Genomic DNA, 24,455 nt, shown 5'->3' on the forward strand with positions numbered 1-24,455 from the left:
AAGAAGAACATGCATCGTTCATTCTTTATACATATCTACATAATATATATATATATATATATATATATATATATATATATATATATATATATATATATATATGTATATTGGAAAAAACGAGCTTTATTTGCCCAACGACTATATTACAATTTTTATTATATAGTAAACATTTAAAATCAGATAAAACGATAACGTGTTGGTTGTACATCGACCTTTACAAATCATGCGGCAAGTCGAGTTAAAGTACTTTTGGAGATATGCGGGCTTGAAATATATTCTTATTTCTCTTTTTATCTCGCTTAATAATTTTTTTTTCTTTTTTTTCCCCATTAATAAATAATTAGCAGCGCTCGCGATAAATCGGCTTATATCTGTCGGATAATATATTTTGGTATTATTTCTTTTCTCCTTTCCCTCTTTTGTCAACCCTTTTTAATAATTCTTTGCTTTTATAAGTGCGATCGTTTGCCAAAACACGCCTAAGTATAATGCATAACATTTGTGTGCCTGTTGCTTCTTTTTTTCTTGCTTTGTTTTTTTTTTATTTTCTTAATTTTTTTTGCCTGCTTTTTCTTTTTTTAATGATGGATTATACATGAAGATTCGATTGGCTTTAGCGATCGAAGTTTTTTTTGAATCGCGATCTAAGAATTTTTCGCGAAGGATTTCTCTTCGATTTTGTGTATATATATATATGTATATATTTTTTTTTTTTATGTATAATATATATCGCTCTTCTCTGTTTTTTTTTCTTGTAAATCTTTTTTGTTAGTTTGTTTACTCTTATAGGGAAAAGGCAGCGTGAAATTATTCGAACACGGAACGCGTCGATTTAACACTTTGCGACGACCCCGAGTTGGTTGATTTTTTTTCGCGAAATATAATTTTATTTGGTTCTACGTGTATTAGTAGTAGTAGTAATAGTAGTAGTAATAATAATAGTAGTAATAGTATAACTTCTCTTCCTTTTTTTTTGTAATTTAAAAAAAATAAAAGATCTCAAAGTATGAATATAGAATCGCGTTTTACATTGCCGACGATGTTCAGACTGATTTATTCGAAACGACGACGGTAGTAGTGGTCGTTGGTTGTGAGGAAACGAAAAACTATCACGATTGGAAAAATGACGCTCTGTAGAGAAGGATATATTTTGTTTAAATAAATAATTAGCAATATGGTCGATAAAAAAAAAAAACAAGAAAAGGAAGAAAGAAAAAAAAAGAATAGAAAGGAAGAGATAGATAGATAGATAGATAAATAGAAAAAGAGATAGAGAAATATGACAAATTGGTAGAACGATCGTATACGATTGCGAGTAATTTGCGTGACTTTTGATAATTAAAAGATTTTCCTTGTGTATCATCAGTTGACATATAAATTAATGTAAAAGGAGACCTTTATTTCAATTTTCCTTCTTTCTTTTTTTTTTTTTTTATTGAATCGATTCCCTAGATGAACGTTAACGTTTCTCTCGACGAATAATAAATATTTCAAAATAAACTTACGAAAGTGAAACGAAAGATCAACGAACGTTATTCAATATTTTCGTTATCGAATATTTTAGTACTAACAATCGTTTCAATATAAGGTGAATAATATCGTAAGATTTAACCAATGGATTAAACTATCCCTTTTTCATTATATAATTATTCTTAATTATTAATTAATCATATTGCATTGATTATTCTAATATGGATGACGAATTATTATCCAATCATTTTCAAATAATGAAATATCTAAAAGAGAGTGCTTTTTGGTGATGAGTTTGATATCGATTCTTTTTATTTTTTCTTTTTTTTGGAAAAAAGAATAAATAAATGCCTTGTTTAATATTCTATTCGTCAATGAAAGATTTTATAAGATTACATAAAATGATATTAAACTTGTAGATATTTTTCCTTTGTTACTGTTCGTCAATCAAATGTTATTTTTCATTTGATATGTCTTTTAAATTATCGACGTAAAGCTGAAGCGTTTTAACTGATACGATTTACTGTTCTTTAATTGGTGAATGTTATCACGATTTATCCATACGGAACAAGTTGATATATCGTATATAGATATACTATTTTCGAATATTTGTAAATATGTTATCAATACAATATAAATAAATATATAAATATATATATTTTATATATAATATATATAACATATTATGTGTGTGTGTGTGTGATATATGAAACATATACATGTAGTATGCGAAAACATGTATATGTAACATATAAAAGATATAATATATGTATATCTATATATATATATATATATACATCTCTTGTTTCGTATAGGTTACCAAAGAACTCATGAGGTCGTTCGATAATCAATCATGCAACGATTCCATAAAAATTATTACTTTTCTTTTTTCATAGACTTTATGGATATGTAATCTGATCAGTTAATTGTTTTCTTGAAAACACTGTTTCTCTTGGATAATTATAATTATCATATATCGTTAATACCGAATAAAAACAATATAGAAAGAAAAAGATATATAAATACCGATGCAAAAACGACAAATCGTATCAATCGCGTTCATTTAAAAGACTCCAATTTTGATAAGAATATTATCATCATCTTCTTCTTCTTTTTTTTTATTAATTCGGAATAGAACGCTAGCTACTTGAACTTGTCTTATCGGTATGCTTCTTTTACCACAAAATCCCATTTTATGGAGACGGCCGTTTCACGTTATTGTTTAAGCATTATTTTAATAAGCCGAGCGGTCGTAGACAAAGCTCGACGAACATTGTTCTTTTTATTATTATAATTATAATAATTATTATTATTATTTATTATTATTATTTCTTGTTTGTTTCTTTTTCTTTGAAATTAAATCGCAATTTTTTGTTTCATAATGAAATTTTCTAATTAGATCGGAAAAATGGGTATTCGTTTGATCATACGAAGAGAATCACGGATGACGAGGACTCACAATCACGATCTAAACTTGAAAAATGTCTACGGAGGCTCGTGGTGCCACATTCGAATCAAAGATAGATGTTGTCGGGGTTGTGGCAGATGGGACGTCGATTTTTCTGCTGTTGACCACTGCGGTAGTCGTCGATAACGTCTTCTTCATCGTTTCCGGTGACTCCGATGTTGTCGGTACCTGCTACGATTTAATTTATTAATAATTTTGTTCACTTTTTATATCCTTTTTGAAGTGAAAACTTCTTTAGAATGAGTGTGATTTGAAAAAATGGTAAAACGAAACCGGGATGTAGTGAGGGAAAGAGATGGCCTCAAAATACTACGTAAGAAGAGAAAAAGAGACAAACATATTATTTATAAATCATCATTATTTATAAAAATATTTGATTTGCAAACATTTTTTAAAGTGTTTTATTATTTACTTTCTTTGTAATTATTATAAAAATTCGCGCCTGTATGAATACAACCCTCCAGACACTCTTTGAAAATGTTGCTTGCGAGCGCTATCTGTCGAGACGGAATATTTTTTCTGCCCGAAAGATAGGCAACCCGTCATACATACGTGTATAAACAGTTTTGATTGCAAAAAAATTTCGTCCCAGTAGATGGTGCTCGCAAACAACATTTTCAAAGTGTGTTTGGAGGGTTGCATACGAACAGGCGAGCATTTTTATAATTAAATTAATAATTAAATAAATAATTACAAATTAAAAGTACAAATAATATTAAAATAATATTATGTAATAAATTATCCTCGAAACTTGTTTATTTAAAGGTTTCACTTCTAACTTGTGTGATATGCACACATATTTTTTTTTATTTATTTATTTTATAACGATGTTCTTCGTTACTAAATATTACATTTTTCATTGGATCATTTGTTTGTTCAATTAAGGTTTGATTTACGGTTTGATTGATAAATATATATATATTGTTATTATTATTTTTTTTAAATTAAATTCGTTAAATTCGTAAAATATTTTGTTTTTTTTTCTTTTCATTCAGTAATATGTTTTATATTTCAAGTTATTTTATGTATTACTTGATAATAAAGTCGATAGCGAATGTGTTACGATTAATGAAAGTTATTTTGTGAAATATTTACGTACCTCGTTGTAAAATACTTCTTTACCCTCTTCGACAGATGGTAAAAGTTCGTCAGTAGAATGCGGAGTCCTAGGACTGGGTGTTGGGGCTACTTGTTGCTGTTGTTGTTGTTGTTGATGCTGTGGTTGTTGTTGTTGTTGTTGTTGTTGTTGTTGCTGTTGTTGCTGTTCCCGTTGTTTTTGTAACCTTAACTCTTGGAGAGCCTGTCTTTGTTCCTTTTCATTACGTTCTTTTTCCAATCTACGTGCACTGTAACTACGGGCCGAGGATGTCGAACTGTGAACTGATGCTAAGCTAGGTCGACGAGAACCTGTCAAAAAGAGGACCTAAAGTCAGTTTGAGAATCGTAAACATTAAAAGCCGTGTCAGAGTTTTATCTAAGAAATTTCTTCTATGACTCCTAGCAGCCGAAAAAAAGAAAGAAAAACATGTGGATTCTAGCGTATCCGATTTTTTCTCTAATGTTACGAGTTTGATATGTATTTATATATAGGGTGTTCCGTAATTAGTAATACAAACGAGCAAGGAATGATTCTACGTGAATGAAACTAACAATAAGTCGAAAATATATTTAATCACATCTGTTCAAATTTGTCGAATACTAATGCACTTGACTGAAACTAACAACCCTGTAAATTAAAAGTTTTGTTCAATAAGCATAAGAATAGACCGATACAAGAGATAGCAGTATATTGACAATGTTTGCAAACGTAGTGAGAAGCATAGAAGTGATCTTCGAAATATTCGAAAATAAAATTGTAAAAGTCATTCGAATTGAAATTGAACCAAGTGTACGTGTATTCGACAAATTTTCAAACTTATTTATCTTCAAAACAAAGCCTTATACGAACAGATTATATTCCATTTATTGTTAATTTTCGACTTATGTTAATTTTTCACGTAGAATCATTCCTTACTCGTTTCTATCATCAATTACAGAATATCCTGTATGTAACACATATTTCTATAGATGATGCGTGATTCTAAGGTAAGATATATTTCTGTAAGAGATAAAGCGAAAGTAAATGTCGCCCGTAAGCCATCATTGTCGTACAGTCAAGCTTATTATACGATTGCGAGGAGTGCTGAGAATTATTATTATGCATATTTATTTTTTTTTTGTCAGTATGTGTATGGACCCGGTCGGACCATCGTTTCGCATGGTAACTCGGATAGACGGAATAGAAATATGTTGGTGTAGAAATATCGTGTAAATGAAAAGTGGAACACAAGTGGTGGGGAAAATGAAATGTTTTTTTTTCATTTGCCGAGCAAACAGGCAAAAGGCCAAAGCGGAAGCACACATCGTTTATATTTCGTATTCGAGTACTATGCGGAGAATATTGATTTCATATATATAAATCTATTAATAGTTTAAGTTTTCTAAGTTTCATGAAATTTTATCCAAGTATAATCTTAACGATCTCAATCATTTCTAACTCGAGTTTTCTATTATTATTATTATTATTATTATTATTATTCTTTATTTTTAAATTAATAATCAACGTTTGTATGTGATTCTCGAAAGAGAAAAGATACTTTCGAGTAATTAATTAATTCGCCAATATTTTAATCCAATATGATATTTTTCTTTACAAACGCACATCATCATTCTCGTTATAAAAGACGAGAAGAACAAATAGACAAATATTTTTCTTTCGTCATTCGCGTACGAAGAAAATCATCTTGACAGCATCTCTTGAGTTTCATACGCGAGAAAACTTTGTTTGAAAAGCGGAACGCAACAACGTCTGTGAGAAACGAAAGTTGAAAACGCATATACGTCGTTCGTTCATCGTTGTTCTTGTAAAGCGCATATAGGAATTATTAACTGATAGACCATAGCAGAAAATAATACAAGAGATAGAGAGAGAAAGAGAGAGAGAGAGAGAAAGAGAAAGAGAAAGAGCGAGAGAGTGAAGAATGGGAGGAAGAAAGAAAGAGAGAAGAGAGAGAGAGAGAGAGAGAGAGAGAGAGAGAGGAACAGACAGACAGAAAAACAAATAGACAGAGAAACAGAGCTCTTTAAAGTCAAACACTTCGTTCCACATTATGTATAGGAAACGAAAATGAAGCGGTAGCAATGTTCAATCGACAAAGTTTCATCGACATTTCCGATTTTCGAACGTCAAACTTTGTCCATCGAAATATAGGAAAAGCAGATTTTTAACGGGGATCATCGAGAATTGCTTCAATAAATAATAATCGATGAATTAGAAATATTATTGATAAGGGTTTCTTTTTTTCGTTCCCCCTCAAAAAGTAGTTTAACTAGATGATGTCACTATTGATAATAAATGTTTTTTTAAGTAAGATAAAAAAAGAAAATAGTGTAAATTTGTTTTGTTGGTTATTTAATAAGACGACTAACTTTAAACTTGTAATATTAAATTGAGAAAGTAAAAAAGTATTTTGACTGTTGTTAGGTAACTTATTATTTTTATGTAATATTAAAATTAAATATTTATTGCTAGATTGTTTAAAAATGAGAGACTAAGGATAGGAAAAAATATATGTAAAGAAAAGATACACAGGTAAAAGAGGTAGAAAGGAAAAAATTCGTGTAACCTTCATTGCGCGATGCAATGCAAAATAAATGAAATACAAGCATGAGAAAAAAAATGTTGTACACTTTTAAGCAAAGTTTAGTGAGATTCGTGTTTCGACTACGAAGAAGTTGTATTCGTATAATAATCTCGCTAGTTCGAGACGTAAAAGATGTGTTAAAAGCTAAGTAAAAGCCGACTACACTAAAAAGATTAAGTCGCATACGACTGTTTCTTCGATAACCGGTTTCTCAGTGCAAGACGTGTTATATCGTTGATCATTTGGTTTGAATTTTTTAAATCGTTTCTTTTTAGATTTGTTTATATTTTGTAATATTTTTATTGACTTGTAAAGACAATTATGATCATTTTAAAGAACTTTGAATCTAAATTCGAGAAATTCTAAGCTTATGATTGTATGCAGAATTTATGACAGGCAGATAGTTTTGATTTTGTCTAAATCATACCGAGAAACCGGCCGCGAAATGATTTTCCATGCGATTTGTAATTACATATAATATTTGAAATGCGTTATGTGTGTGTGCAGCGAGCTAGCTAGTGCGTAAAGATTTCGCGTCTTTCTACAAGTCTTACCAGAAAACTTTTGTTCGTTAACGAGCAACGAAATCGGCCGCTGCCATCTTGCTATCTCGTAACACACTCGCGAAGCACACATTGTGACTTAGCACACTTTTCTTATCGTGTGTGTAAAAGTAAGGGGTTTAGTGTTATATTTTTTTATAATTTAAAATTATTATTATTATTTATATTTACTATTGTGGTTGGTAGTTTATGTTTGTATTTTGCTGTCGTGTAAACACGTTTTAAAGAGTGATCCATTCATCTTCTCGTAACAATAATCTATTAAACTTCCAGTCCTATCATAATTTTCGTAATAAGCAGTCATTATGTGTGACTTATGTAGAAAAGATATTTGGTTATGTTTATTTCTGTTTCTATTTCATATATATTTTTTTTGGTTTTTTTTTTGAAAGATAGAAGAACGTTGCGACCGATGGTCCATCGTAGAAATAACGAATAGAAAACTGGAAATTGTTGTTGTTCATTAAAGGGCTATTATTACAGACACACCATTAAATCGGTCGCTTTTTAGACTTATAACAAAATTAAATGAGTCTTATACAACTGTTTTATGTTTTGAATTTAAAAACGAATAAGAGTATCGTCCATCTCGTGATTTTCCTAAAGCTTATTTAGAAGATAAATAAAACAAGATAACAAAGAACAATCAAGAAACGTATATATGTCAACAATTGTTACTAATTCACAAATTGAGAAATCTAAGAATCATGAGATTGACTTTTGGCTGACCTGAACTTGAGGAAAGAGTTGGAAATGCAACTGTGTAGATAAACGACAGCGACTTTTCTACGACACACACGCACACATAAAGAGACAATACAGAGCGAAAAAACTCGTTGAGATACGAAGATTTTTGTCAACGCCATTACGAAAACGGCGTCGGATCTTCGTCGTCGATTTCGAGAAGCAAGTCATGTTTAAAGACAAAGAGAAAGAGAGAAAGAGAGATAGAGAGATAGAGATAAACAGTAGGATAAGAGGAAGGGGTTAAGAAAAATAAAATAATAAAAGTCGATTTGACGTATAGACAACGAAAGAAATAGAAATACAATTAGAATATTAGAAATAGAAGAATATTATTTTTTTTTCTTATGGAAACATCTGATGAAATGAACGATTCACGTACGCATAATATTTCGATTAAGTTCGAGTAAAATTGTAATTATTTTTTGTTTTCTTTTTCTTGAAATTAACTTTGGTTCATAACAGTAAAATTTGATAAATTAATAATAAAAAAAAAAACAAGGAATTTCATATTGTTTCAAATCAATTGATTGATTTAGAGTATAAAAGCTTTGAACGAGTTTCGTCAGGTGTTTCAGAATATATTTTCATTGAAGTACTTGAAGAAGGATGATGGAAAAGGGTTGGAAATGTTCGACAGAAACAGAAACAAAAATAGAGTTAGAAAGAGAGAGAGAGAGAGAGAGAGAGAGAGAGAGAGAGAGAGAGAGAGAGAGAGAGAGCGTGATCGTCTACCGAGGCCGTCGGACGATCCCTCAGCTACGTCACTAAGGGTACGTCGGTGCTTGTTCCCGCCCTTGGTTGCCTGCAGGTGACACGATATAAGCAAGATGGCGGCGGCTCGTGCCGCACCTGCTCTTGATGCCGGTACCAGAGGACCGCGGCTACCACCGCTGCTAGGCCTCCTGGTGAACGCGCAGCTCAGAGATCCGCCGCCTCCGCTTCTTTGGCTCGAACGCGAAGATGGCCGACCACCGTGCAGCGTCAGAGGTATACCTGAGGACCGTCGAGAAATAGAAAGAGAAATTCTGATAAGAATTTCCTTTTTTTTTGTTTTTTTTTTTTCAACCCTTTCGCTGCGAAGCTCTCAGATACGAATTGCTCTCTCTGTGGGCAGGCGACGGAGTGATTGTATCTTCGGTGATTGGTCGTACTAGCGTACAACACGATGCACGAGTTTTTATTTCTTAAATCAACAAAAATTCTGACTAAATAACCGTATGGATAAAAAAATAAAAATAAAAAAATCATGAATGTGCATTATTAGGAAATTGATGATAGCAAATGAAGATAACTTTGTTCGTTGAGAGACGGTGACTATGGGTTGAGCGTCTAAAGGCGCTCTGTTCGTAGCTAATGGATTAATTTCCTTCTTCGTTTTCCTCGACGAATTTAGACACGATCTCGAAATTTTCTTTTTCTTTTTTTTTTTATTTGTTTGTTTTTGTTGTTTTTGTTAATTGGGCTCCTCGAGTAAATATGAACGATGAGAAATGATTCCTTCGCAGTTTGTATTTCGTTAAGAGATTATTTTTTTTTATTTTGTTCTTTTTTTTTGTAGAGTTCCTAATTTTTAGTGTTTTATTATTACGCATATGTTCTGGCTCGATATCCAATGTAGGTAATGAGGTGAGACGAGAATAGATGAACTTCGGTACGATAAACATGCTTGTGATACGATATAGGTCGCTTTTATTGATTTCTTATACGCTAAGGTGGATGCTTTAATGGAATATGTAAGTATACTCGTCATAAGAACCTAGTTGTGATACGTAAATGATGTTCGGTTAATGATTCATTATAAATAAAACTCATTTTTCGGAATTTTGGATCAATTTTGAAGACATTTCTTATTAGACAACAATGACAACGACAATGATGATAACGATGATGATAATGATGATAATGATGATAATGATGATGATGATGATGATGATGATGATGATGATAACGATGATAGTGATAACGATGCATGTACGATATATAGCGATATGAAATGGCATGCTACTTTTAGGCAAGCGATGGCAAAATGATCTTATAATTCGCAATTTATTTGAATTAACTTACCTGTATCGCTAGAGAATAGCATGGGTGGTGGATGATTCGCGTTAGCATAGTGTCGTGGCCTTGAGTATCTCGCACGGCTGAACAATTTCAGGACGAAGCATATCATACCCGTGAATACAGCTATGCCAGATGCTATGCAGAGTAGTGTTGGTACGTCTGTAGTTATCAACATGAGATCTGTCGAATGAATAAACGTTTATGACAAATCTTAGAAGCGTTTTATTCATTTTTTTTTTTAAGAATAAACGTCGCACGTCTATCAAAAATAAACAAAATTTGAGATTCGATTGTAGATATGATTTTCCAAATGACACAAGGAAACTTTGCGTTATTCGCTTGAAGAATTAGACAGCAAGCTGGCACTGATTACCTTCGGCGCAGAAGATCTTCTTTGTTGGTCTGGACAAGGTGACTCTGTGATAGCCTTGTTCACAGTCGCACACCGCATTGTGCTGCACCTGTGTGCAAGTCGCGTGTTGATCGGCAAAAGTGCAAGTCGCACGGTAGAAGCACTGTTCTCCAATTCTTTTCGCTAAAGAATGGTTAATTTATTATTAATATTTTGCATATATGAGTAAATTATAATTAATTGTTAAAAAGTTATGTGTTTGAAGAAGTAGAGGGTGTATAAAGAAGATAAAATTTAAAAAATAATCACACGCACGTTTGGCACATCCTTTGCTAGGCCCAATACGAACGGGGTAAAATTTTTCACACTCGCACAGGCCAGTGATGGAATCGCAGAACACATGCTGCAGGTTTGGATTGCACGTAAGTTCGCACGGCGAGCCCAGGTATTGACCTTTTTCTGCAAAAGATATAAAGGTAATAGATATTGATCATAACACCCTAACAGAAGTAATCAGTTTGGAATTTAATTAGAAAATTATAATTAAAAATTATCGAAAAAAAGAAGTACCGCATTATTTGAATATTTTAAATTAATAGAACAATAATTGTGAAGCTTTTAATAATAAATTCTACGGCAGACCCATTTTCATTCGGTGGTGAACCGAGATATTCCTGCATTTCGGTTTTGGTGTCAGCTCGTCTATGTACGTATGCGCATATGTACGTGTATCTTGCAGAGAGCCTTCGTTGAACTTTGCCATTTGCCAAGGATCGTGAGTTGGTCTGCACACATTCTAAACGATTAAACGGCTAGTGGAATATGTCCGTGTATAAACCGACCAATGTGGAACTTGTCCAGTGGCTATTCAAAAGTTTTCGATCCAAGTAAGTTTCCGTTCTTGGACTCATCTGGCTTCTCAATAACAATATACCCTAATTCGAGAGTGTCGAAGGAATTTGTTGAGGAATTTCGTGGTACTTTCCCCGATCTTAATTGGACATAAATCGGAGAGTTATTAAGGCAAACCGCAAGATCTTCTCAGGGATATTTTCAAGCGGGCACCAAGCCAACTCGCTTACAATCGTTTTGCCATATCTCTAACAACTATACCTCGTTATTACGTATATTAGTAGTTGTTGTCCGTGCAACAACGGATAACTCTTTTGGCAAACTTCCATTGAGTAATATTATGCTAATAGGACGCACCCCTTTCTAATTAAAGGTTCTCGATCAAACCCGCATTTACGCGACCCAGCAGATCATAAATATTTCATGAATTAGCTTCAATTAATTTATTGTCACTAATTCGGTAAGTGTTTTAACGAGGACATTTGATAAATTAACGAGAATTAGAATTAATTTCAATTGTAAATTCATATTTTTGCCTATTTAATAGATCATTTCATAAATATATATATACGTTAATGATTTGTGTGTTTCTTTTTTTAATCTTGACGTATTTCAGTTTCAATGTGATCAATTTATAAAGGAGCTGTTGAAATAAAATTGTAAGTGACGTTGTTCTTTTTTCACATCGTTGTTTTAGTCTATTGTTTAGAAAAGAAAGGAAATATCTAGAAGGGTGAACGCGTCGAATCAAAGGCAATTGCTATCCTTCTACACGCTTCCACACGCGGAACTCGAGCGCTTGCAGCATCCATTAAAATCAATACCGGTGGTGTGCTTGGCGCGAAAATCAAGAAGGACGCGTTCCTTTCTTGGTGCTGAAACTAGCGCAAGCGCAAATCCACGTGTAAACTGCGCACTGCAAAACGTCGTTTCTTTTCTTCTTTTTTTTCTTTTCTTTGAAACTACTTCAATTTTCCTACCATTTATTTAAAATATATATTTTATATTATGTAGAAAATGTATTCAACGCAATTTGTGTGACATACTTACGGTTAATTTTTAGCAAACAAATTTTCCTAACTTTATCTAACCGTTAAAATTAAGTTGTTTTTTTTTATTTTGTGATAGGTTGAAATATTTATGCATGATTGATCTATTGATCAAATTTATCTAAAGTAATTGATTAAATGTTTAAGAAAAGGGTGGCAGAGTGTTTTTGTGTAGGGTATCAAGAGGATTATTTGAAGTAGTTTACAATTACTTTGAATTTTGCAAAAACCTCTTGCAAATTGGTTAAAGCATACCGGATTAATTTTTTCTAAAGAAGTAGCACACTTTTTCTAGAGCAAGCGTAAAGGAGGTATGGAAGAATCTTAAGGTATACCACTTGTTCTATCTTTTTTGTTCTTGTGGAAATAGAATAATGTCCGAAAGATAGGATGGGCTTCTATCGATCGCAAGGATACCGATAGACTTCTATCGTTTCGGTCTCTGTCATATTTTTTAATTAAAATTTCAACGTAAAAAAAAACAAACGATCGATATTAGGTTTCATCGAAGAAGAAGAATATGACATAACGTGGCTTTGGTCGTTTGTTTGAGAATTAATCATCTGTAAAATAAAATCAAAAATCTAATATCAAAGATCCTATCGATTATCCGATGCGCGTTCTACGTTCTATTTGTTTATGTTTTAATTATGGAAAAGAAATCATCGTAAAACCTAAATTTTTAATTGTTTACATGCTGGGGTGGGGAGACAGGTAAAGAAAGGTATGATTGTTATTAAAGAAAAAAGGATTTTCTCTTTTGTAATTTCTCAATCTTCCGACATTATTATCGAATTTGATTAAATATAAAAAGAGTAAACTTTCAAAGTGAAAGAAATCACATTCTATTTCCGTTTGTGTCGAATTTCCTCTGCCCCCTGCTCCCCCCTCCATAAAAAAAAATACGCCCACGGAAAGTTATTCTTTTTCTAGACGAACTTGTCGAGGTCATTGCCGATGGCGGTCGAGTGTGCTACTTTGCTACACCTACTGATGATCGTATTGAAAGTAATGATAGAAGGAAAAAAAGACCAAAGAAGATTGGAGGGAACGGAGCAAAGGAATGACCTTTGCTGATAAGACGAGTTTACCTGGCTGGCACATAATCGATTCCGGCTTGGGGCAAGAAAGTAGGAAATAAGCGAATGAAAAAAAAGAAACGAAAGAACAAACAGTAAAAATGGCTCTCTTGCTTTGATTCAAAGTAAATGTAAAAAAAACGTTGAAGATAAATTGAGGATAATTTGGGGGGGTTGACGAATAGAATTGAAATGGTCATTTAGGGATATGTGAATGGTATGGTTAAGCTCACCTGCTGTAATATTCGTCTCAAAATAATCGTCGTCCAGGTCGTCGAGTGTTTCGCCGTCCTCGTATACAGCGACATTGTTTTCGAGGTAGCTCGATGATCGTTGCACGCCATCACCTTGCACCTGCCTTCGATAGATTCGAGGATGTAAATTCCTCGATTGTAAATGATCGGCGGTGGTAAAGGTAATCAGGTTTGATATCAGGAAGACGATGCTGCAGACAAGCAGCAGGAGCCAGGAACGGCAGGAGAAGCGGATTGGAAGTCTCAGGGCGGAGGGAAGTGCGCTCATCGCCCCCGCGGCGCGAGTCAACCCCCGAAACCGAGCACCGCTGGCGCATCGACATCCTTTCCCTTCGCCCGTCCCCTCCCCCACTTCTTCCTCTTCCTCTTCCTCTGCTTCTTGCTTCTGCTACGAGCCACCCTCGCCCTCTACCCCGAGACCGGCACCTTATGTCGTCGGCTGAGGGAGCGCGCCCGCGCGCTCGCTCACTTTTTTTCCCTGATCTTCCTTCCTTCCTTCCCTTTTTTCCCTTTTTTCCTCTTTTCCTTATTCTTTATTTTCACTCGAACTATATCTTCTTATTCTGTTACTATATTATCCTTGTTTCTCCTACCTCCTCCTCCTCTTCCTCCTCCTCCTTTTCTATTCCTCCTCTTCTTCTTCTTCTTCTTCTTTCAATGTTTTCTTTTTCCACTTATTATCCGTAAGTTTTGTTAAGTCGCGTTTATACACGTATTTCGAAAAAATATTTATCTTACATTAGATATTTGAATGAAAGTTTTGAAATAAAAACGCGATTCTGGACGTAGCAGGCGTTACCATGCTGCTGGAGCAGCGAGTAATACTCTGACCGAAGAGAAACTGCTCGAAACTGGTAGTCTCGTTCTCCTCCCACATCGCAACCCCACCGACACGGCCCTTACCTCCCTTACCTAAACGCGCCTTCCTTCCCGTCCGCCGACCGACCGACCGACCGACCGACCGTTGCCTGCAGCTGCGCGATCTGCTCAATGCTCTCTGTTGCTTCGCATCGCGATCAGGGGTGCTTGTTCATTCGTTCCTGCTACTCGGTACTCTTCTTCGTTGAAGGGTGGAGACGGTATTACGATAAATGATCGATCAGGAAGAACTTGTCAAAGAAATATATAGATGTTAATATGTTAATTTTCTTTTATTTTTATGTCATTATTACCTTCATATTTTTATTTAATATTGCATTAGTAAAAATTATAATTGCTATTCTCATACATTACCTATCAATCATTTTCTTTTTGTTTTTGTCAATATGCATATACCAGGTAATGTTATTTGCTTGATAAAAAGTCGATAGGTTTATCAGGTTGTTTCGTAAAAGCGAACTGTTCTTACCAAGATACTAAAGTTGCAACAACATTTTTTTTTCTCTATAGGAATCGATATTTCAAGCTTAAAAAAACTTGTTTAGAACGCCAATATTATATCATAGAACGTCTATCATGTATTTATCGAGTTATGACGCTTTTAAATTTAATTATGTAATTGCAATAATACGATTTATCTTTTTTGTAATGAATGAACGAATGTGATCTTTTTTTTCTTACTTTTTTGTTTCTTAAATTTTTAATGTTGTAATCATTTCCTTTTTCTAATTTAAATAGTTCGTATAGTTGAATATTAAGTAAACAAATTTTCTAAGACATTACACTTATAGCGAGTGCATATTCTGATTCTACGTTTAAAAATATCGAACAGTCGGTAATAAGAGATTACTGAAAAATATTCTATAAAAATATTTTTAAATATTAAAATCGTATGAATTAATATAATATAACGTATGTTTCTCAAAAAGGAATAACAATTATTTGAAATTTGGTTTATAACAAATTAATTGAATATAATTATTTAGTCATATCTTAAAATATTAAACACCGGGTATACTTAAATTTGGAATATTGTAAAATCTGATGAAAATTCATGTAGGACATGTTACTGAATCGTTTTTTCTACCTTCACCCACTTAGCGTGCTCTTCGAATGCCTTTTTATAGCTCTAATCGGATGAAAACGTCGTTAACTGAAAGTTTTCTCCATTAACCTAAATGAAGTCCTTCTCTTTTTCACTAGGTGATAGCGGATTTTAATGAGTCAAGATTTCTGCCAACTATTACTACTTGTTATAAGATCATACGAAATGTAAATTCTATTGAACGAGTTACAATTTTTATGCACTCAAGTTTTCCGTCCAATAGTCACAGTCCACTGTTTTTGGTGTGTTTGTATGTGTATATTTGTGCGTCACATTATTGAAGTAGAATATACTTGTTACATCGAAACCAAAATTTGTTTATTTTATCTCAAAAAAAGTTCTACTTCAAAGAATATTTTTATTATGTTATATTAATTTTTGTGAAATAGCAAGTAATATGTGTATGCTATATCTATAAGTTTATATAATGCATAAATGTATGCTTATATAATATATGCACGTCTATAAAATAAACAATCGATATAATTATCATTATACTTTCATTCTCATTGATATTGGATTATTAAAAATATTTATTATTTGATAAGATAATCCTCTTCTATCAAACGTTTATCACCGACTGGTTTTGCTCATTTTTTCCTAAAAAAAGATCAAATTTACGTTTAAAAAAGGTTGAGTATTGAATAATTTGATAAATATTAAAATAAATAAACTTACTTGAATTCTTAATTTTCTTTAGACATTTGCAAAAGATACAACATCCGAATATTAAGATTTTTATTATGATGAGTCCGATTATTTTTGCCACCTTATGAATAGCTGGTATATTATTATTGTGTGCCTCTTTAAATTTTTGTTGTATACGATACACTGGGTTATCCTGAAAAATGACAAATCAACCAACAGGTTGATCGACTTATCGATGTGTCATTTTATACGATTGATCTGTACTAACACAGAACGATGCTCACTTTAATTGTGTAATCAATGCGAGGTTTTTGCATTTTGTAGATTTTTTCTATAGCCTGGCACATATTTTCGTAATCCTTTGGTCGATGTTCCATCTTTCTGTCATTAACAACGATCGAATTTGATTTAAATATATATTTATTTGATCGAGATAAACATGATTAAATAAATCAATTATATTTTTTTTGCAAAATGAACACTCATAGGGCATTGGCCATTTAAAGGTGCAATAACTTAATGACTGATAAAGAAAAGAAGATCTATCATATGTTTTACTTACTGTGCAAATTCTTTACAATTTGACTGGTATTGCATGTTTTTCAAAGGAAGGACGCTTGATATTTTGGGCAAGTTGAGGATTAAGTACACGACGACATATAAAGATACTTTATTTAATTTCATTTTAACGAAATATACACTTACTATAACGGTGAAGCAATGATTGACTACCACGAATATTTTCATAATTTTTAGTAGCACTCGTTTAATCTTGCTTCCTTTCATCCTAAGGTTATTCAGTGTTATCTGACTTTAACAGGATGTTATTCATTATGATAACTGGGGAATTCATTACACAAAATGATTTAAAATAGTTTACCGGAAACATAATATCTTTGGATTTCTTCTCTTTATATTCTTTACTTTTTTCTGTATTTAAAAGTATATTTGGTTTTTTTTTATCTCGTCAGATGTTTATTCTAATTTCGTTTATATGTGCAACAAAAATGCATTTATTACATGATTAACGATCTGTCGTCATTTAATATGGTTTATTTATTTATTATAATGATTTCTTTATTTTTACCAACAAAAATGACACAATGATAAATTTATATTCTTTTTCTTTATTTTATTTTGATGAATTTCTTATAGGATACTTTTAATCTAGGATGATTAAAAATAATTGTGATAAAAAATTATTTCAAATAAGTATTCTCTTTAACTTAAGTACTTTGTACAAATTATTGTTTATAAATTATTTTTCACATTTCCTGAGAATGTTCATAAGAAATGTTCATACTATTACTTTGCCTTTTAAACTTATACCAAGTAATGGCGATCACAATGATTATTATAATTAAAACAATTATTCCTCCGCTGGTAGCGAAAACTTTCGTAACATCTTTCGTGGTACTGTAACTTGTGTAACACAATGAGCCTTGAAAAAAAGAAATGAATATATGAAATAAAATAATTCATTACGGTCCATTAGTATATATATAGTAGTCCATAGATTTAATTTTTGTTTTGTTATATGTACTTGCGTTGACGAGACATATTGTTGAATAATTTTGTTCCTCGTAGAAATTGAATGGAAATTCATAACAAATTGTTTCATTATTTACTTCATTTAAACATTGCTGGCACGTTGGATTAGTTTTATTCACAAATACGATTGAATCATTTTCTTCTTTAATAATTGATAATCTGTAAATGAAAACCAAACGATATGATTTATATCTTAGAAAAAAATTTAAATATATCATTGTAAAAAAAAACGTTTAACCCTTTCGTTGAGGTATGCTTTGACGCATTGAAAAATTCTCTTGCATTGTTTCATGATATATCGACCCCTATACGAGTCTGGGTATTTATAAGGGACCTTAGCATGAACGATTCGTATATAAATCGCTCGTAATGAAATAGTTGAAGATAACAATTCGATGGTTATATTAGACATTTCATTTTGTTTAAGTTATATGTAGTCTTCTTTTTGAAATAAAAGTAAAGGACAAAGATACGATACTCACGTTTCGTATATTTGAAATTCCTCTGATATGACAACGACACAAAAGGTTGCCTTTTCGCAGGCGATTCCTTCCCATCCGAAAAAACAATCGCAATTACCTTGGTCATCGAGACAAACACCTTTGTCGTTGCAAGCATCCTTGCAAGCGTTAATGCAAATCGAATCGGTATCGTTGCCGTTCTTTATAAAACCTTCGTTACATTGACAATCGTCTGGTGCTACGCACTCGCCATTGTTGCAACCATTTTTACAATATGGTTCGCAAGTTTGATTTTCGTACGTCGATACGTAACCATCGTCGCAGGTACAAACTTCCGGATCTGAGCAAGTTCCATTACCGCAGTCGACCGTGCAATAAGCAACGCATGAGCCGTTTTCGTTGTTGATGTAACCCGGATCACAGCTACAGGTATCCGGCGACGAACAATTACCATTTTGACAATCGAATGTGCAGATCGGTTCACAATTCATAAAATCATTGCCGCCGTTAGACCGATAACCTTCTTCGCAGAGACAAAGTTCTGGGCTTTCGCAAATGCTATTTGGAGGACAAGCAGGCTGGCAATTCGGTTTGCACTGAAATGAATTGTCTTCGTTTTTAACCATAATATAACCTTCGTCGCAAGTGCATTCGTTTGGCGCTGTGCAGCTGCTATGCGACCAACAAGAAGGTTCGCAGATTGGATTGCATACATTGTGTAAGGCTTTGTTCAGTTTTCCGTAGCCTTTATGACAGCTACATTCATCAGGTGCGCTGCAAAATCCGTTAATGCATTCTTTTTTACAAATTGGTTCACAACTTTGAATGTGAGTTTTATTAACTTCTTTCTTCGTTAACTTGTATCCTCTGTCGCAAGTGCAGTTGTTTGGTGCTGTGCAACTGCTATGAGGCCAACAAGAAGGTTCACAAAATGGTTTACAAACGTTATTTACATCTGAATGTTCGTATCCCAACAAACAGCTACAGAAATTCGGTCCCGTACAAAATCCATTAATGCATATCTTTTCGCAGATAGGTCTGCAAACTGATTCATCCTTAAAATAAACAGTTCCCTGAAGAGAAGAAAAAAAGATATTAGATAAAAATGTTTGTACATCAGAAACCTTTATTGATATAGTAGTTTGTCTTACATTATCGTCGAGCGAATATCCCTCATGACAGGTACAAACATTAGGGGCGGTGCATTTTCCGTTCGGTTCGCACGGGTGTTCACAACGAGGCATACAAATGTGCAAGCTAGTCTCATCGCCTGTTACATAATAACCTTCGTGACATTTGCAAACATTAGGATGTGTGCAGAAGCCATTAATACACGCTTTTGGACAAATCGGTTCGCATATATTTGTCGAATTACTAAGGAAACCATAACCATCGTGGCACATACAAGTTTCAGGTGCGATACAAGTACCCATATGACAAGGCTTATTACAAACTGGCTTGCAATGCCCTTCCTTAGTTAAAGAATAGCCTTTACGGCAGGTACAAATACCCGGTGCAGTACAAGTTCCATCTACACATTTGTCGCATACCGGTTTGCATGTAAACTTATTATAAAGATCGGAATAGTATCCCCTATTGCAGGTGCAGGTGTCAGGTGCAGTGCAAATACCATTTTTACATGGTACGTTGCATATAGGCTCACAAGTCTTATCGTTGATTCGCTTATATCCTTCTTTACAAGTGCAGGTATTTGGTTTTGAACAGAAACTAGTTGCCGAATTACATTTAGGATTGCAAACTGGTTCACAAGTAAATCCGTCTGACTTCATTTGATAACCGGAATCACAAGTGCAAGTGTTAGGTTTCGAACAATAACCATGCACGCAGGAATGCTTGCAAACAGGTGTGCAAACAGTATTATTAAAGGATAATGGTATGTATCCATTGTAACAGTTGCAGACATTAGGACTTATACATTCACCTTGGCCACAAGGAATAATGCATCTGGGTATACATGCTCCGTACAGTTCTTTATATTGATAACAACATGTTTTCTCTGTCTTATAATTCGTGAAATACTGACAATGAGAGAAGAAGGTGTCTTTTGTTTAATGATCATATTCTATCGTTTAAATCTAGAAAACAGAATATACAAAGCGTTCACTTACCTCGGTTCTATAGTTATATCGATACTTTGTTTTATAAAAGATTCCCCATTTTTTTCTCGATAACTTTCAAGGTATGAAACACGTCGTGAATCTCTAAAACTGTGATAGAAATATGATCGACTTAGCATCATTATTTCCGATGGAAATAGATAACAAGAGTTATTTTTTTACCTGACTAATTTACTGCAATATCCTGTTTCCAAAAAATCAGATTCTGTTAAAGAAAATTTAATTTTCAAGATGAATATATAAACAAAAATGTAAAAAAACGATTTCATGATTTCCGTGGATTTGTTGTTTTTTATTTAATATAATATAGATTTAATAATAGTATATGTATTTCTACTACTGTAGTGTATATCGTACAAAAGATGGTTACAGACTAACAGGATGATTTAATATCCAATGACTTTTGCTCTATTTGTCATGTGGAATATCTCTTACTATCGGTAACAGGCAGGATGCACACAGAACACAAGTTTTTTGTTATCATAGTGATTTTAAATTGTTGGAAAAATTATGAATAAAAAATTTGTGTAATCTTTTTTCTCCGAATACATAATAGATATCTAAAATTATTTATTATAATAGATTACGATCGATTATATACGTTGGATAATGATATGTATATTATAGTATATACTGCGTGTTTTCTGTTTGGTGATACAAGCGAGCAGAGGGTGATTCTATATGAAAAAAATAAGTCAGAATGTAGAATAAAATTTGTTGAAAAATAATTTGGAAAATTTATCGAGTACGACTGCACTTGATTTAATGTTATATAGACGTATTTCATTATCTTACTTTATTTCAGAAATAATTTTTGTTTTTTTAAAAATGTTTACAGACATGACTGATGATACGATGATATTTCTTGTATCGGTTCTACTTTTATCTAATTGAAATAAAATTTTTCGATTTCATTATTGCAAGCACATTGTAAATCAAGTTCAGTTGTACTCGACATATTATCAAACATTATTTTCTCCAAAACAAAATCTTATAGGAACAAATTTAAATATCACATTTTCTAGTAAATTTTTCGAATAGAATTATAGAAAATTATTATGAAATTATATTATTATGAATTATTATATAGAAAAATATTTTGTATCTTGACAAAAAGTGGAAAGATTTTTAGAATAGAATTTTAATTTTTTGTCATTAATTTCTCTGAGGTGATTCGACATTGTCCAGTAAATTGACTGGGTAATAGCAAAGCCGTAGTTTTGTAAGCCAAGCTTAGTCTTGAATTAATAGCGTTTCGGTTATCAACCGGCTGCTCTAGGTCAAGGTTTTCTGAGGATCTTGGAACGGTGCAAGGTACGTTCGAGCATGTGTGAGAACTCGATAGATTTGTTTAGATCAATTTTTGAATAATATTTTTGACTTTAAGAAATAATAAAGGAAAATAAATATTTTTTGTTAATTTATTTAATTAATTTAACTCTGTATTACATAGTTCTCCGCTTTTCTATTTCTTTTTTCTTTAAATAAAACAGTCTAATAACTCGGTATGCATCTTTGTCTGCCTTTGACACCGAGATCTTTTTTGTAGCCTGGGTTGCAGATGCAACGATTTGGCGCCGTGCAGACTCCGTTGGAACAACCACCAGCGCAAACGGGCACACATCTTGTTCTTGTGTGATCATTCTGGTCGAATGTGTAACCGTGTTTGCATGTGCACTGATTGAGACCGGTGCAATCGCCATTCAAGCAGGGTAAATCGCAGATGGGTTCATATTGGTTACCAGTCTGTAAGTCGCCTGGTCGTCCATAGGGTGGTTGGTTTCCTTGTTGTCCATAGGGTGGTTGGTTTCCTTGTTGTCCATAGGGTGGTTGGTTTCCTTGTTGTCCATAGGGTGGTTGGTTTCCTGGTTGTCCGTAGGATGATTGGTCAACTGGTCGTACATAAGGTGGTTGATTTCCAGTTTGTCCGTAGGGTTGTTGGTCGACTGGTCGTACATAAGGTGGTTGATTTCCTGTTTGTCCGTAGGGTGGTTGATCAACTGGTCGTCCATAAGGTGGTTGGTCAACTGGTCGTCCATAAGGTGGTTGGTCAACTGGTCGTACATAAGGTGGTTGGTTAGCTTGTTGTCCATAGAGTGGTTGATCGACTGGTCGTCCATAAGGTGGTTGGTTTCCTGGTTGTCCATAGGGTGGTTGATCTGATCTTTTATCTGGTATACATCTACCCGTGTCTGGTTCTGATTTGTATCCGGCCTCGCATCGACAACGATTGAGACCTATGCAAACGCCGTGCTCACCGCAACCGTATCTACATTGATTCGAAGCGGGATCCGGTGAACATCCACCGTTTGGATTACGCTCGTAACCTTGAATACAATTGCAGACACCAGGTGAGATACATTGACCACCGTTGCAATTATTTTGGCAGTAAGGGATGCAAGATTCTCGTTCATTTGGTGGATTGGTATATCTGAAAAAAACGAGCTAGTATTATGAATTTAGATTAAAAATAATAAGATAAGAGAAAACAACCACAAAGAAGCTCACCCTTCGTAACAAGTACAAATACCGGGGGCGGTACATTCGCCATGGGGGCAGCCACCTTCGCAAACAGCGACACATTCCTGACGATCATTCAATACGTAACCAGACCTGCATCTGCAAACGCGCGGTGCGATACAGTCGCCATTTTTGCAGCCACCTGGACAGATTGGCTTACATTCACCGTTAACCTCGTCGTAGCCCAATTTACATGCGCAAACGTTCGGGGAGAAACAGTAAGCATCCTTTTGACATTGTTGCTGGCACATGGGCATACAGACCCCGTTTGACGGAAACCAGCCAGGCTTGCAGGTACATTGATTTGGTCCAGTACATTCGCCACCAAAACAGCCTTGCTCGCAGTGAAAATCACAGTTACCATTGGTAATGTTACGCTTGTAACCCTCGCAACAATCTAAGATCGTTATGAATCCGTGATTACCATCCTGATTTTATAGAAAAAAACAAAGAAATTCTTCCTTCAGTTTAAGTTTTGCATTGTATTAGAATATATTAGAATAAGTGAAAGCTAAGGTACTCACATAATTGTCTTGAGGTAAGGGAATCGTATTGTAAGGTACTCCGCTGCTCGCGTTATGAGCTAATGCATGATCGTATCTAAACATAAACAGTGTTTTTTGAGCGCTTATAACATACATAGATACCTAAACAGTCAAAGGTCATTTGACGTTCTCTCGATAAGTAAATGTAACATACGCAAAAGATTACGTATCGTGTAACCTTGATCTCGATTCATATCTATCTCTTCAGACGTAATTCATTGGCAAAAATATTAATTTCGTTATATTTTATTTTACAATTAGATTTGTGATTTATTCGTTATCTTGTAAAATTTCGTTTTTCAATATTGTTTACAATACTCTTACATTTTTTAATCATTTTGTAAGATACACACATAGATACGCATTATCATAATATTTATTTTGCGAGTTTATTTGATAGATAAATAAAATATTTCATATTTTTGTGAGAATAAGAAAAAAAGAAAACTATATGTAAGTTGTCAAAGCATTTGATATACGTTAACCCTATAGAAGAATGCAGTTTTTATTTTTCACTATTTTTAATCTCCATAGAGTTATATTGAATGAACCTGTTTTATAAACGTTATATTCATTTTTATTTTGACAAAAGTTTTTTATAAACGTTTGCGGTTACCAAAGTTTAAGATTGGTAATATATATATATAAATAATATAATTTTTAATAAAATAAGAATAAACAATTTTATACTTACGGTACGGTCTTGTAGCAAAGCACACTATTGTTGTGCCCACCGTACTGATTAGCGCTTGTTGGATAACGAGGACGATGTCCACCCTTGACTCCATCGTATGCCCAGGTATCAACAATTGTATGAAATGCGATTAAAATCGCTATGATCAGAGATCGTTTCATGTTGAATGAACTGCGATCTAAATAAGACTGAAATTTACATACGCTTCTCGTCTTTTTGATTGAGCTTTTAACGCCCATTCGATAAAAACAACATACAAAGGTCACAATTTTTCTCATCTTATAACGAGAAATTATACAAGATGTTTCTAAAATAATATCGTTCTATTTATCGGTT

General features: G+C 33.4%; 2 protein-coding genes and 1 long non-coding RNA gene across 7 annotated transcripts; 1 reads left to right on the plus strand and 2 right to left on the minus strand.

Moving 5' to 3' along the window:
- Window positions 1-105: 105 nt before the first annotated feature.
- On the minus strand, window positions 106-14,389 carry LOC107065479 (uncharacterized). 4 transcript variants are annotated; one of them, XM_015319204.2, is made up of 7 exons: window positions 13,558-14,389; window positions 10,660-10,803; window positions 10,366-10,527; window positions 9,996-10,172; window positions 8,664-8,924; window positions 4,038-4,345; window positions 106-3,106 (listed from the first exon to the last, which is right to left on the minus strand). In XM_015319204.2, exons 1-7 carry the CDS (start codon window positions 13,844-13,846, stop codon window positions 2,939-2,941), a joined length of 1,509 nt encoding a protein of 502 aa, XP_015174690.2. In that variant the 5' UTR covers window positions 13,847-14,389; the 3' UTR covers window positions 106-2,938. The 4 variants fall into 4 exon arrangements, with proteins under 4 accessions (XP_015174690.2, XP_015174689.2, XP_015174691.2 ...); XM_015319203.2 differs by having other exon boundaries at window positions 106-3,109; window positions 13,558-14,388; XM_015319205.2 differs by having other exon boundaries at window positions 106-3,109; window positions 8,781-8,924; window positions 13,558-14,387.
- LOC149030817 (uncharacterized) lies at window positions 10,776-13,551 on the plus strand. Of its 2 annotated transcripts, none has more exons than XR_016178290.1 (2): window positions 10,776-12,574; window positions 13,179-13,551. It is a non-coding gene; the product is annotated as an uncharacterized LOC149030817 (long non-coding RNA). The 2 variants fall into 2 exon arrangements; XR_016178289.1 differs by having other exon boundaries at window positions 10,787-11,231.
- Window positions 14,390-17,317: 2,928 nt separating the features above from the next.
- Window positions 17,318-24,322, minus strand: LOC107065402 (uncharacterized). Its single transcript, XM_089177602.1, has 8 exons — window positions 24,120-24,322; window positions 23,405-23,480; window positions 22,869-23,308; window positions 21,858-22,791; window positions 19,374-20,261; window positions 18,244-19,295; window positions 17,754-17,920; window positions 17,318-17,651 (listed from the first exon to the last, which is right to left on the minus strand). The coding sequence occupies exons 1-8, from the start codon at window positions 24,278-24,280 to the stop codon at window positions 17,476-17,478; spliced, it is 3,894 nt and encodes a 1,297-aa protein (XP_089033728.1). The 5' UTR covers window positions 24,281-24,322; the 3' UTR covers window positions 17,318-17,475.
- Window positions 24,323-24,455: the final 133 nt, after the last annotated feature.

Source organism: Polistes dominula, unplaced genomic scaffold, assembly GCF_049000335.1.
Source record: "Polistes dominula isolate Pdom_NZ unplaced genomic scaffold, Pdom_raw_medaka contig_24, whole genome shotgun sequence".
In the NCBI taxonomy this organism is placed as follows: Eukaryota; Metazoa; Arthropoda; class Insecta; order Hymenoptera; family Vespidae; genus Polistes; species Polistes dominula.